This window comes from Morchella sextelata, assembly GCF_020137385.1.
Source record: "Morchella sextelata strain SCLS chromosome Unknown scls_19, whole genome shotgun sequence".
In the NCBI taxonomy this organism is placed as follows: Eukaryota; Fungi; Ascomycota; class Pezizomycetes; order Pezizales; family Morchellaceae; genus Morchella; species Morchella sextelata.
In genome coordinates this window covers 1,462,608-1,475,989 of record NW_025408634.1, presented here as the reverse complement: position 1 = coordinate 1,475,989, position 13,382 = coordinate 1,462,608, and the positions used below count along the sequence as shown (strand labels likewise).

Genomic DNA, 13,382 nt, shown 5'->3' with positions numbered 1-13,382 from the left:
ATGTAGTATTTGCTTTTAGCGTTCACACATATGCAAATTAGATGGGGATACTCGTTACTTGGAAGTAATATGAAAATAAGATACATGCACTTTAACTTGCTATTGCTCGTGTACAAGGCATCAAAGGAGCTAAGCCTGTCAGACAGTCAAGGTAGCATAGGGCTGGTTGATGATTATTGATTGATGGTTATTGATTGATGATTATTGATTGATGGTTATTGATTGATGATTATTGATTGATGGTTATTGATTGATGATTAATGATTGATTGATTGAGGTAGCATAGGGCTGTGGTTTTTACCACGTACTGCCAGGAAACCTCGCTGCCTGTACCAACGCATGAATAAAATCTGCTCAGCTCAGAATGAAAGTAGCAGCAACGTATCGCTTGTATACTTAGCGTATGTAACATCAATAATAAGAGTACACAACTTTCGGATTAGTGCATTTTGTCATGGAATATGCCAAGTAAGCAATCTTAGTCACTAGCTCTGGGTTTGCTCATTCATTCTCTGCATATTCCAATTCTTCTCTTCATTTACTCGGATCATAGGTTCATCTTCAACCCAATCCTTTCCATCTAATCATCACATCTCCAACCCCTCTTTCTTGGGGTCTGAGACTGGCCAATCTCTTTTAGGGCGATTGTACTGCAAATGTCTTAGAAAAGACAGCGTATAAAGGCAAAATTCGGGACCAGCAAATTCCTGCTCGATAATCACTAGGCCAAAGGTTGAAGACAGTCACAGTCATCTTCTCCCTAAAGATATCGTCAGGCCCCCAGCTCCATCTAGGTTCTGGGCGTCGGCCTGTTGGGATACCAGCTGGGCTTAAGTAGTAGACAAAGCTTCACGGTTAAGAACTTGTCTGTAATTACAGGTGAATATCAAACCCCCCCCCCCCCCCCCCAGCATTAGCACAGATAGTCGAGGAAAAAATACGATCCCCGCGACAGTTTGTAGGAAAATTTTGGTCTATGATTTGTGGACTTAACTAATTTGTTTACGTAAAGGAACAAACTCAAGTTTGACCATAGCTTCTACTGGTATCGAAGAGCGGGATCTTTACGAGAGCGCCCTTCTTATCCTTCCTCAACCGCTGCCCTCGCAATTTTCTCTTATTCCCGAGCTCGCGATGAGCTTCGATTTTCACATACCGACACGTCCCCCGAAGCCCTGAAAGATACCCAATCTTATATCGGTATCGAGCAAAACATAGCCACCACCAAGGTATAACCCCATTTTCCCCAGGTCTAAATGTTGCATTATTCATGAGAATTGTTAGGATCCCTGTTATTCACAAGGGATTCCAGGGTTTTTCCTATTTATAAGAGAGTCCCGAAGGTCTTTTCCGCACCGGTTCATCAACGATCCATTCGGGAATTCAATCAGTCACCTTTTCACAAGGGAGTCGCCAGGTTTTTTCCCTTCATAGGGAAGTCCTCGGAGGTCTTTTATGAATCATGGAAGTCTCGAGGTTTCAAGAACAAGGGGAATTCGTAGTTTGAGGTTCAAGCTTCCCGAACTCTACGGCTTAACAATTTTGCACGATCACCGAAGTAAACATAGCCATTAACGGCATAATCTCCTCATATTTTTATGTGTTAGTTCTTGTTTTGAGAAGGCGGACAGCTACGATGAAGATGGTATTGTCTATTATTCTGTAGTTCTGAGACTGGTTAGAAAGCATGGAAGAAATACTGACGTCCACAGATCAACGCGGTTGCTGCCTGTTACATGAACATCACCTGTGGAAATGTTACCTCCGATAGGGTAGGTACCATTATTCAACCCGCTATGTGTGCTGTTAAAGGCTAACTCGTTCATTTCACCTGAAGTTTCGTTTGGGATTAAGCAAGAACAATATCATGCGGATAATGAATTAATTATGTAGTAAAAGTGCACATAGAAGCCGGTATCATGAGCAAGTTTGAAACACGCTAACAGGAGAGAACAGAGTAGGACTGAGTCCGCAGAATTGAGGCTTTCATCGAGAAAACCTAACAGATATAAAGAGGAATCTTGAGGACGGTGTACTTAACAGGGCAACGGTTGGGATAAACATATTGCCAGCTTCATGGATACGATCAATGAGGAAACAAATGAATAAAAACATCTTATATGAGATCAACATCAGTGAGAGGAGGCTATATATATTAGAAGAGCAATCATAAAGAGAAGGACTATTGAGAAGCGAAATAATCATTCGGTGGCCATGGGCGTCCGTACTTTATCTTGAAGATTTACCAAAAACCCAAAGTAAGAAGAATTCTGGGGGCTACATGTACTACAAGCCAATATTAGTTCCGCGTCGTCATTTATGAGCTTTTCATTTTTGTAGTTATGTGCTTTTACAGTCACTAGAGTTGAATGACTTCAAAAGCTGTATGAATGACCGCTAAAACGCTTTCCTTCATAACTTATCACTCGAACTTCATTACATCTAATCAAATTATTCCACCATTTTTTTCTCATTACTTAATTTTCATAAACTGTCAAACATAACAGCTCTAATCTCCTTTACCCTTGCACCACCAGCACTCTCAAACTGTCACCTAGCTGGTTAATACCAAACCCGACATTTAGTAATCATACTGAGTCACCGTCGTATCCCACCTCACGTGTCGCGGCGCCGCGCTCAACTCGCGGATCAACGTCTCAACCGCCGCAATAGTACATTCATACTCACTTGCCCATTCTTCATACTTCTTCTGGTCCGCCTTGAACCTCCTCCATTCCTCTGGGCGCGCAATGGTCCCCGGCCTAAACAGCGCGGCGGCCTCCGGGCTGAGGTGCTCGCCGGGGACTATGGCGCAAAGCCTGGCGTGCTCTTCGCGGCAGGTGTGGAGCTTGTGGTGGAGTTTTCGGAGCTCTTTTTGGAGGATCTCGATGGGCGACATTGTGAATTAGTTTTTGGTGGTAGTTGGTGGTTGGATGCTTTGATGGAGATGCTGTGATTGTAGTGATGATGCGGTGATTGTAGGTGTATGATGAGATGCTCAATTGTGGGAGTAAAATTGCCTTTTTAACTGATATTGTGGTATCAAGATGATGTTGATGGTTAGCTTGAAGAAACTTTCACCCCCTGCATCTAGCGGTGCTGAAGGTAGTAGATTGTTCATCATTCTTGATTCTTGATTCTTGAATGTACTCCTTGAGTAAGCGAGTTGAGCGGTGGTATGCACTTGTATATAAATTCGAAATATAGCTGGGTTGACTAGATCAGTATAATTGATCACTCGTGTGTCCTGCAATTTCAACGATACATCCTGCGGTTCTGCGGAATTTGACATTCGAGTGATATTTCATGAATATGTAGTGACTCACAAGACTAATCATAGTACTATTGGCACTTAATAAGCTTACTAGCACTACGAGTACATCACAGGACCACTATGAACTTCCCACTAAAAATTCGCAGGACCATTATAGATTCTAGAAACTAGTTACGACTGGTAGTAACGATGACGAGGAGGAGGAAATAAGCGAAACGCCATGTCCAATCTTCATCCACTTGGCGGCGTGTTCTTATATTATTATCTGCATTTAATTACTGCTGAGCACGCAACTCACTAGCAAGAAGAGAAAACAAATTATAAGCTTGGACCGTGCCCGCGAGAATCCGGACAGCACCAACAAAATATGATGAAAACATCTGACACATGTACTTTGTAAAAAAATGAAGGAAAAAAAGAGAATTAAAACGAAAAAATAAATAGTCCTCTTCTCTTCTACCCTGCCACCACTAGTATACTAACCCCCCCCCCCCAAGATACACACCTACAAGAAGAAAGCGGCCAACGCCATAAGACCAGCTGCTGCACCATTGACACCCACGACCGCAGCTCCACCAGTAAACATTGGCTGTGATGGTGTTGCGTATGGTGTAGTGGTGTTCACAGTTGGGCGAGTGTATGACGGAGTCATCGTCATGCTTGTGTGGTAAGTGCAGTTGTAGCATGGAGTGTGAGTCGGCACGTGTGTCATAGTCGAGTACGATGGAGTTGTCGTGTAGCTCGGCGATACTGTGGGGTAAGTGGTAGGGCAGTAAGTAAGCGTCACAGTGGTTGGCTGTGGCCCGCAGTGTTTGCACACTGTCACAGTGGTCGTGAAGCCCTTCGGAATAGACGCAGTTGCGCGGTATGTGGGACAGGCTGTTGCGCAGTGCTCTGTGACTGTGTATGTGCTGTGACACATCCCGGTCTTACAAATCGCATCATAAACCGTGGTGTAGCACGCAGTGTAAGGCAATGGTGTGTAGCTGTAAGTGTTGGTGTAGTTTACAGTGTACGGGACACTCGTAGTGTACGGAACGCTCGTGGTGTACGGAACGCTCGTGGTGTACGGGATGCTGGTAGTGTATGGGACACTGGTTGGGTAGTAGGTTGGCACTGGGACTGTGGTTGGGTAGTAGGCAGTTCTAGTGGCCTCAATTATGACGGTTTTACCATCGAGGGTGACGGTTTTCCCGGGGGAGGTCACAGTACGCGGGGGTGCATACGGGAGCCCGTAGCCGTAGTCATAGTCCTCCTCACTATAAGGATAACCAACCTCGGGTTCCGCAGCGGTGGCAGTGACGGTGATGGCAGCAGTTAATACCGCAAGGAGGATAATGATTGAAGAATGCATCTTGAAGCGAGAGGAGGATTCTGGAGTAATGAGTGAATGTAGTTATTGCAGAGCAAAGGTAAAGAGTGACTATGAAGAAAAACTAAAAGAGAATGTAATTGCCAGTGCCTGTTCGATAGGATGAGAGGAGATTGCAACAGAGGATGTGCGGAATAGCGCGACATTTATGGGTTCTGAAAACCACGGCATGTGTTGTTTTCATTTGGCATGTTTCTCTGTAATAGTAAGGGAAGCCTGTGACAAATCTATGTAAAGAATGTGAATTCCCTTATGGGAGTTGGCGATCGTCGTCCGCTATGCAAGGAACAATCTTCATAGACTCGTGCCTTGCAGAGTCCTCAGTGTTGCCAAGCCTGTCTTTCTGGAGGTGGAGATATATACTCAGAGGTAAGGGATTCCCGAATCAACGCGTGTCCAAGATGCCCCGTATTGGACATGAATTCTTCATAGGTCGATCGAGTACTTGCGTTCCGCAATTTAAATAGACATAGTTGGCAAGAATCCAGTTGCCATGTTCGTGGGCTCTCCACACTTATTATAAAATAAAAAGCTTTGTGCACGCTTTAACTGAACTGTGACATGTGAAGTCATTAACGGAAGGTCCCCTACAGGTACTTGTCAGCATAAGTAAGAAGATTGAGGCAGCACTGCAATGTTGTGCATGATATGATGAGTTGAGGTGCTACGTCCCTCAATAAATTATAAATGGCTGGGTGTCTGTATCCAAACTGCGTGTTAATCTGCTCTGCTGAGTTTTAACGATTATTTAGCAGATGAGAAGGATAGTCTGTTAAAGACATGAGCTGTGGTCCTCAGTGCCAAGTGGAGGATAGGTAGAGTACATGTACTTCCCACCAAGCCCGAGTTTAGGGTTATGACACAAGAAACAGTTCCATCCGCAACTGGCTTAGTCCACTTTTAAGCCCATAACTACTTGGATTACATCATCCGGCATCAATCATGAACTCTCACTCACATTCTTCACGGAATTAACCTCTAAAACCGATCGTATATACACCTTCTTATAACCGGGATCAAAGAATTTCATCTACTCTATCCAATTAAAAGCCCCCACGGTCTAGAAAAGTCTTTAATTTTTTCGAGTCAGAGTTTGCAGTCAATGACGGTTTAGCAGTGTGAGCTGGTCAACGTATGATGTAGCGACGCGGAATGACTCGTGATACAGACCGGCTCAACTTGATCTTTGTCGAAGCCGAATAGCCAAATCTTTCAATATAGAGAATCATATCGTATTCCTAAGGTACTTGCACCATGGGCAGTGTAAAGCAATGAATTTCAGCTACATTCATAAACAGAAGTCATTGGCTGATTTTTTCCTATCCGCACCCGAAATCTATGAATTCATGAACTCATCAATTATCGGGACATTCGGAATTCATGGATTGGGCAAATACAATACTTGAACTTCAATATCCACGAATTGTTCTTGTTTTCGCATTTATCGCCGTGAGTATCAGGATATATACATACATTTACTCAATTTTGAAATTCACATGTCATTTTCATAATTCTAGTCGCACGGTAGTGTGTATCTCTCTACTGGGTGGTTGCATAATAGTTCTAGATTGCGAGAAATGCTTATATACTTCCCGGCTTGATTTGACCCCCCAATAAACTCTCACCTTTGTACTACCAATTCGTTATCCCGAAAGCCGTCTCATCATAATGTTCAAAACACCTACACATGTAGAGCAGTGAATACCGTACGCAATGTAACCTGTCACATGCGGTACTCTACCAATCCCGGGGTTCGGATACCAAGCCCTTGACTGGTCACATCCGTTGATCCAGTGCCGTTACATCGGGTCCCGTGGTAGAGTGCTACAAGTTTTCCTCCAACTTCCTTGACATTGCGAATTCCGGATCCGCAACCTCAACCTGCGTGCACTTGTAACCGTACCTCCCTCTGCCCCTCCGTCCACCCACCTACATGTAGTTGGAATTGCAGAGATAAGCAGCGGTACATGCTTAATCAGTGAAACTCTACGAACTGAACCAAGTCCTACGCTGGCGAAACTCGGCTCAGATCCGATGCTCGCAGGCCGAATGGACCTGCTCTATTTATTGGCCACAAAGAGCACTCACGACGCCACTGCATATCCGCGTCGCGGGAGCGCTTCCGTATGTTTATTCTCTGCCAATGGTCATTTATGAGGAGTGTAGAGTAGGCAAAAAGATTAATCTCGTCACAATCTCTGTACCTACTCTAGTAGTACATGCAGTACCAAGAGTAAAATACTCAAAAAGTGTAGAAAGATCTACTCTACTCAAAACGTTCAAAGTGCAGCCCACGAACCAGTCTGATGAAATAAGCTTACATCTGTTCGCTAGAATGCCGAATCAACGAACCTTCCAAGCCCAGCCCAACGCTTTCTTTTCCAACATGACAGAGTGTGTAGGTACATACATAACTACATGTATGTACCGGAATCAATTTTGTTCACCTCATCGAACGGCGGTCATAGCGAGAGCGAGAGCGAGTGCCGCACACCAGCCAGCCATGTCGTTCCGTTCAAGCCACTCGCTCTCACGGAGTGTTTTGTCCGGACTCCGAGCCCCTTCTTCAAGATGCAAGCAAGCAACAATTTAACTTGGCATTCGATTGTGTTGCCGTGTTATCCGGTGGGAATGATCGAGAAGGACGACGGTTCAACCATCATGCTCAGTCGTCCTATGTACTCTTCACTTGGATCCAATGCAGCCTTATTCGAGGGGGGGGGGGGGGGGGGGGGGGCGGTCATGCACTAGCTTCTGCCTGTCTGTTTTATAGACTTTTGAGTCAATCTTGGACGTGTTGGATATTCTTTAAAGAGCCGTCCTTCTCCTCCAGTTAATTGCTCCATCAACCAGTGAGTCAAGGCCAGCGGACTTCAAGAGATTCAGCAGATCGTGCATTTGAGTCATAAGGGGTTCAGGATATTTGCGTCGTCAACATATCAAGGTTACATCTCTACTAGTAGGTGCGTACAATTCGTCACGATTCATTAACTACCACCCTAGCTACGTATATACTGGCAAGTCTAAATTGTCTAATTAACTGAGCGAGGGTCTGACACAAAACTTCAACGAATAGGATACAAGCCAAACAAAAAAAATCCTCTATCGGCCGATAGCACGCGGTCAAATCCTTGCCCGATACCGCAAAAAAGCTTACATAGCAAAGCAATACAGATTTTGGCAAGCTAGCCGAGGCAGATCTGAGTCTTGTCTCGCCTTAGATCAAGAGAGTTTATATCATCATAGCCAAGATAAAAACATCGGGGGCGCTACCAACGTCGATAGAAAAAAATAAACTGTCCTCCTCGACATCAATTCTAGCTGTCCTCTTGCCCCTCATCTCCGCGGACACCAGAGTGTATCTTTGTCGCTTTTTCATGATAAAGTTCGGATTCGCCTCACTTGTTTAAGCTCTTCGGTACCAACATACTCCGACCTCCGGCCCCGGATCAGTACCAGTAAAAGTCGACAAACTGGCGTCGTTACCTACTTCACACGCGGAAGCTGTGGCTCCCCCGGCTGACAATACTCTTACTTCCGCCGGTAACACTTTCAACATCCCACCACCAGAAAATAAAGACGCTCATGTCGCGGGAACCACCAGATCCCCCGATAGCTCTTCTATGAATTCTTCCAACGAATGGAGCAAAAATGCATATGAAAAGGAGGTACCTGGGCTTCCGCCCGCGTTGGCGGATGACATAGAGGGCGCTGGTGCGGCGAAGAAGGACAGCGCGTGGAGAAAGAAAAGGCAGTTGAACCCGCTGCGATGGCAAAAAGTACCTCCGGTGCCAGAGAACTCGAGTGTGAGCAGGGAGGCAGCTGCCGGCTTCTTCAGTAAGCTTACCTTAAGCTGGATTGGGCCGTTGATGAAGGTTTGACCTCTGTTTCGAACTGAAATTTTGTTATAGTAGTTGCTGACGTTGGTGTTTAGGTTGGATATCTACGACCTCTTGAGCCTACGGACATCCCACATGTTGCGCCGGATAGATCATCAGCAATACTTACAGAGAAACTTACGGCCTCATTCAACAGACGACGGGAGAGAGGTGACAAATACCCTCTCCTCTGGTCCCTCAATGATGTCTTCAGGCGAGAGTTTTGGTTTGCCGGAGTTTGTAGGTTGATGGCAGATATCATCTTAGTTCTTTCACCGTTTGTCCTAAAGTAAGTCATTATCCCGAGATTTGAGAAACGTATATTCTAACTTCGACATAGATATCTCATTCGTTTTGCCGTCGACGCCTACGTCGCTAAAGAAAAGGGAACAGCTGGGCCCCACATCGGAAAAGGTGTCGGCCTCGCTTTCGGTATCGCGATTATGCAATTTGTTGCCTCACTTTCCGTGAACCAGTTCATGTATCACAGTATGATGGTGGGCGGTCAAGCTCGTGCAGGAATAATTGCGATAGTCTATGCAAAGTCTCTCAGGATCTCTGGCCGAGCTCGTGCTGGTGGCATTGACCCGAGCAAGCCAGTCGTAACCCCGACTGCAAAGGAGCTCAAGGCAATGAAGAAGGAGAAGACCCGTGATGATGAGATTGGTTGGTCTAATGGAAAGGTCATGAATTTGATGAGTACGGATACATACAGAGTCGATCAATGCGCTGCTTGGTTTCACGTTATGTGGACTTCACCTATCCAAATTATTATCACGCTCGTTCTTCTTATCATCAATTTGTCATATTCAGCACTTGCCGGGTTTGCCCTTCTCTGCTGCGGGGTTCCCATCCTCTCCATGGTTGTCAGGACCCTCGCCAAGCGGCGCCGCAAAATGACAAAGATCACTGATAAACGAGTAGCCCTAACGCAGGAAATTCTAATGGGTGTTCGTTTCGTCAAGTACTTTGGCTGGGAGAAATCATTCCTATCACGACTTGAAGAGCTTCGTCGTCGTGAAATCAACGCAATTCAATTTTTACTTGGTATTCGAAGTGGTGTTACAGCTGTAGGGTTATCGCTACCTATTTTTGCCAGTATGTTGGCGTTCATCACCTATTCGCTCACCGACAACTCGCTTGATCCTGCTTCTATCTTCTCTTCGTTGGCACTTTTCAACGGGCTGAGAATGCCGTTGAATTTGCTACCAATGATTATTGCCCAGGCCATCGATGCATGGGTTTCGTTGCAGCGACTGCAAGAATACCTCCTCGCCGAGGAGATCAAAGATGAAGCGGAGATCGACGACAACTCGACCCACGCAATTGAGATCTCGGGCGGTGACTTCACATGGGAGAAATCCATGAACGAGATGGAGAAATTTCAAGGCGAGAGAACAAAAGCCCAACGGAGAACAGATCGGAAACAACGGAAACAAGATAAAAAGGAAGAAGCTGCAAAAGACAAGGAGCGTGAAGCGCACCCAGAAACAGCGTCGTTGTCTAGTGCTGGCACCTTGGAACCGTTTAAACTCAAAAATGTTGATCTCCAGGTTGGCCGTAATGAACTTGTGGCTATTGTCGGGGGTGTTGGAAGTGGGAAGACATCATTGCTTGCCGCCCTCGCAGGAGATATGAGGAAGACCAGTGGAGTCATCAGGCGCGGAGCAACAGTTGCATACTGTCCGCAATACGCCTGGATTCAAAACGCCTCTGTCAAAGATAATATCCTCTTCGGCCGCGATTTCGACGAGGCCTGGTATCAACAAGTTGTTGAGGCATGCGCGTTGCAGCAGGATCTCGACATGCTGCCCAATGGCGACGCTACGGAAATCGGAGAACGTGGAATTACGGTGTCTGGCGGGCAGAAACAACGGTTGAACATTGCAAGAGCCATTTACTTCAATGCTGATATCGTGCTGCTTGATGATCCATTGTCGGCGGTTGATGCGCATGTCGGAAAGCATCTCTTCGACAAGGCAATTTGCGGGCTCCTCAACAACAAATGTAGGATTTTGGCGACACATCAGTTGCATGTTATCAATAAGGTTGACAGGATTATCTGGATGGAAGAAGGCGAGATTCAAGCTGTTGGTACATACGATAAGCTTATGGAGACGAATCCGGCGTTTGCGAAGATGATGGGCGAGATCGCGACAGAGAACCAAGTGGAGAAAGCCGCGAACGAAGAAAACGAAGAGGAGGAAGAGATCGAAGAAGTGGACGAGAAAGAAAAGAAGACCCCCCAACAACCGAAAGCATTGATGCAGGCCGAGGAGCGTAATGTTAGTAGTGTTCCGTGGAAGGTCTACGAGGCATATATCAAAGCCTCCGGAAGTATTCTTGTCGCCCCGCTTGTTATCTTTCTTCTCTGCCTTTCGCAAGCAACAAATATCATGACTACGATGTGGCTTGGATACTGGACAAGCGGTAAATACGGCCTGTCGAGAGGAACCTATGTGAGTACTTTAACCCTAACCCTGACCAATGATAAGAATTACTAACAAGGGTAATGATCAGATTGGTGTATTTGCGGGATTGGGAGTCGCTCAGAGTTTTCTCGTGTTTTTGTTTTCGTTTTCTTTGACGATTGCCGGCACGAAGAGTAGCAGAGTCCTTATGCACCTTGCGATGAGGCAGACACTACGAGCCCCAATGTCATTTTTCGACACGACTCCTATCGGTAGAATCGTGAACCGGTTTTCAAAGGATGTCGACGTTATGGACAACAATCTTACAGACGCCATTCGGATGTATTTCTTTACCATCTCTAGTATGTTGCCCTTGGCGAAACATGTTTTGTCTAATCGCTAACTCATTTTTTAGTAATTTCGTCCGTCTTCGTTCTTATCATTGTCTACTTCCATTACTTCGTAATCGCCCTTGTTCCCCTCGCCATGTTCTTCCTATTCGCCTCTTCCTACTACCGCGCCTCTGCGCGTGAAGTAAAGCGCCATGAATCTGTGCTCCGCTCCGTTGTTTACGCCAAATTCGGCGAAGCCCTCTCGGGAACCGCCAGCATTCGCGCGTACGGCCTCCAAGAGCGTTTCAAGGACGAAATCGACAAGGCTATCGATGGTATGAACTCCGCATATTTCGTTACCTTCGCCAATCAGCGTTGGTTATCCCTTCGTCTTGATGTGGTTGGTAACCTGCTCGTCTTTACAACAAGTATTCTCGTTGTAACATCCCGATTCGATGTCAACCCTAGTATCTCTGGGGTGGTACTGTCATACATTCTCCAACTCGTTATGATGTTCCAATACATGATTCGCCAGCTCGCAGAGGTTGAAAACGCCATGAACGCTACTGAGCGCATTCATCATTATGGGAACTACCTCCCGTCAGAAGCCGAGCTGCACAAAGGTGCAATCCGCCCTGCATGGCCCGAGCATGGAGAGATCGAAATGAGAGATGTGAAGATGCGGTACAGAGATGGACTGCCACTCGTCCTCAAGGGCTTCGACATGCACGTCAGGGGAGGTGAAAGAATTGGTATCGTTGGCCGAACTGGTGCGGGGAAGAGCTCAATCATGAGTGCATTGTTCCGCCTGGTAGAGCTCAGCGAGGGAAGCATCATGATTGACGGTGTCGATATCTCCAAAATTGGACTCCATGACCTCCGCAGCAAGTTGGCGATTATCCCGCAGGACCCCACGCTTTTCCGCGGGACCGTTAGGAGTAATTTAGATCCGTTTGGCGAACGCACAGATGAAGAGCTCTGGAGTGCGCTCCGACAGTCCAATCTGGTTGAAGAATTAGCCGACGGTACCAGCGGTGGTAGAATCACATTAGACGGGGTTGTGGAGGAGGAGGGAATGAATTTCTCTTTGGGCCAGAGGCAGCTGATGGCGCTAGCAAGGGCACTGGTGAGGGGCAGCAGGATCATCGTGTGCGACGAGGCCACAAGTAGTGTGGATATTGAGACAGATAGGAAAATCCAGAAAACGATTGTGGAAGGATTTGCGGGGAGGACTTTATTGTGCATCGCGCATAGGCTGAGGTATGCCAATTTCTTTTTTCTTCACTCCTTTTGAAAAATCCTATATTTTTATTTGCTTTTGGTCCTTTATACCCTCTGTGGTCTTGTGGGGCTTGTTTTTTGTTTCACCCGCTTTTATATACCCATTCAGTACAAGTGTACCCCTACTTTATTTGTGCCACGGTACTGGGTACTGCTACAGGCTGTTTCACCTCAACCATGTATTGCGCCGAATGTCTCGGAAATCCACATCCCAGGACCCCATACCTAAAACCCTTGATATGACTTTGTGGCTAACGGTAATCCTTTTTTTTTTTCTCCTACAGAACCATCATCAAATACGATAGAGTCTGTGTGATGGATGACGGGCGTATTACTGAAATGGACACCCCATTGGCATTATTTGAGAAGGAAGGTGGCATATTTAGGGGCATGTGTGATAGGAGTAAGATTAGGAGGGAGGATTTCTTTGCGGTCGATGAGTAAATAGGGAAGATTTATACGAGGGATGAGGATATAAATGGGGGTAGTAATTGCATTGTAATAGATGAGATTTAATGGTAATGAATCGGGGGCGAAACAAAATCGGATAACTAAGAGTGGTAGAGCCGGAGAATGGGGGTTTGATTGGTTGTTCTTGCTGTAATTTAGAGGCCTGTAATAGTAGGTAGAATGCGTATATCAAAGGAGAATCCCGTTACTCGATTTACCTACAGCACTAGCAGATATCTCATGTTTGAGGCGTTGCGAAGACTGCAACCTTCACGATAAGTATTTTATATGGAGTTATCTACTAGACAGCACCCATGTAGGGGTTGCATTAAAAATATCCAGACAGTACTTTTTCAAACCCCTAGACATACTTACGAGCCACTT

At 45.9% G+C, this 13,382-nt stretch overlaps 3 protein-coding genes across 3 annotated transcripts; 1 reads left to right on the top strand and 2 right to left on the bottom strand.

Moving 5' to 3' along the window:
• Positions 1–2,581: 2,581 nt before the first annotated feature.
• H6S33_005256 (uncharacterized protein) lies at positions 2,582–2,899 on the bottom strand (the record flags this gene model as incomplete). The annotated part of the gene is made up of 1 exon (XM_044836623.1): positions 2,582–2,899. The coding sequence occupies one exon, from the start codon at positions 2,897–2,899 to the stop codon at positions 2,582–2,584; it is 318 nt and encodes a 105-aa protein (XP_044690469.1).
• Positions 2,900–3,779: 880 nt separating this feature from the next.
• H6S33_005255 (uncharacterized protein) lies at positions 3,780–4,628 on the bottom strand (the record flags this gene model as incomplete). Its single annotated transcript, XM_044836622.1, has 1 exon — positions 3,780–4,628. The coding sequence occupies one exon, from the start codon at positions 4,626–4,628 to the stop codon at positions 3,780–3,782; it is 849 nt and encodes a 282-aa protein (XP_044690468.1).
• A 3,641-nt stretch (positions 4,629–8,269) lies between these two features.
• Positions 8,270–12,992, top strand: H6S33_005254 (uncharacterized protein; the record flags this gene model as incomplete). Its single annotated transcript, XM_044836620.1, has 6 exons — positions 8,270–8,521; positions 8,581–8,813; positions 8,865–10,983; positions 11,045–11,297; positions 11,351–12,527; positions 12,833–12,992. 6 exons carry the CDS (start codon positions 8,270–8,272, stop codon positions 12,990–12,992), a joined length of 4,194 nt encoding a protein of 1,397 aa, XP_044690467.1.
• Positions 12,993–13,382: the final 390 nt, after the last annotated feature.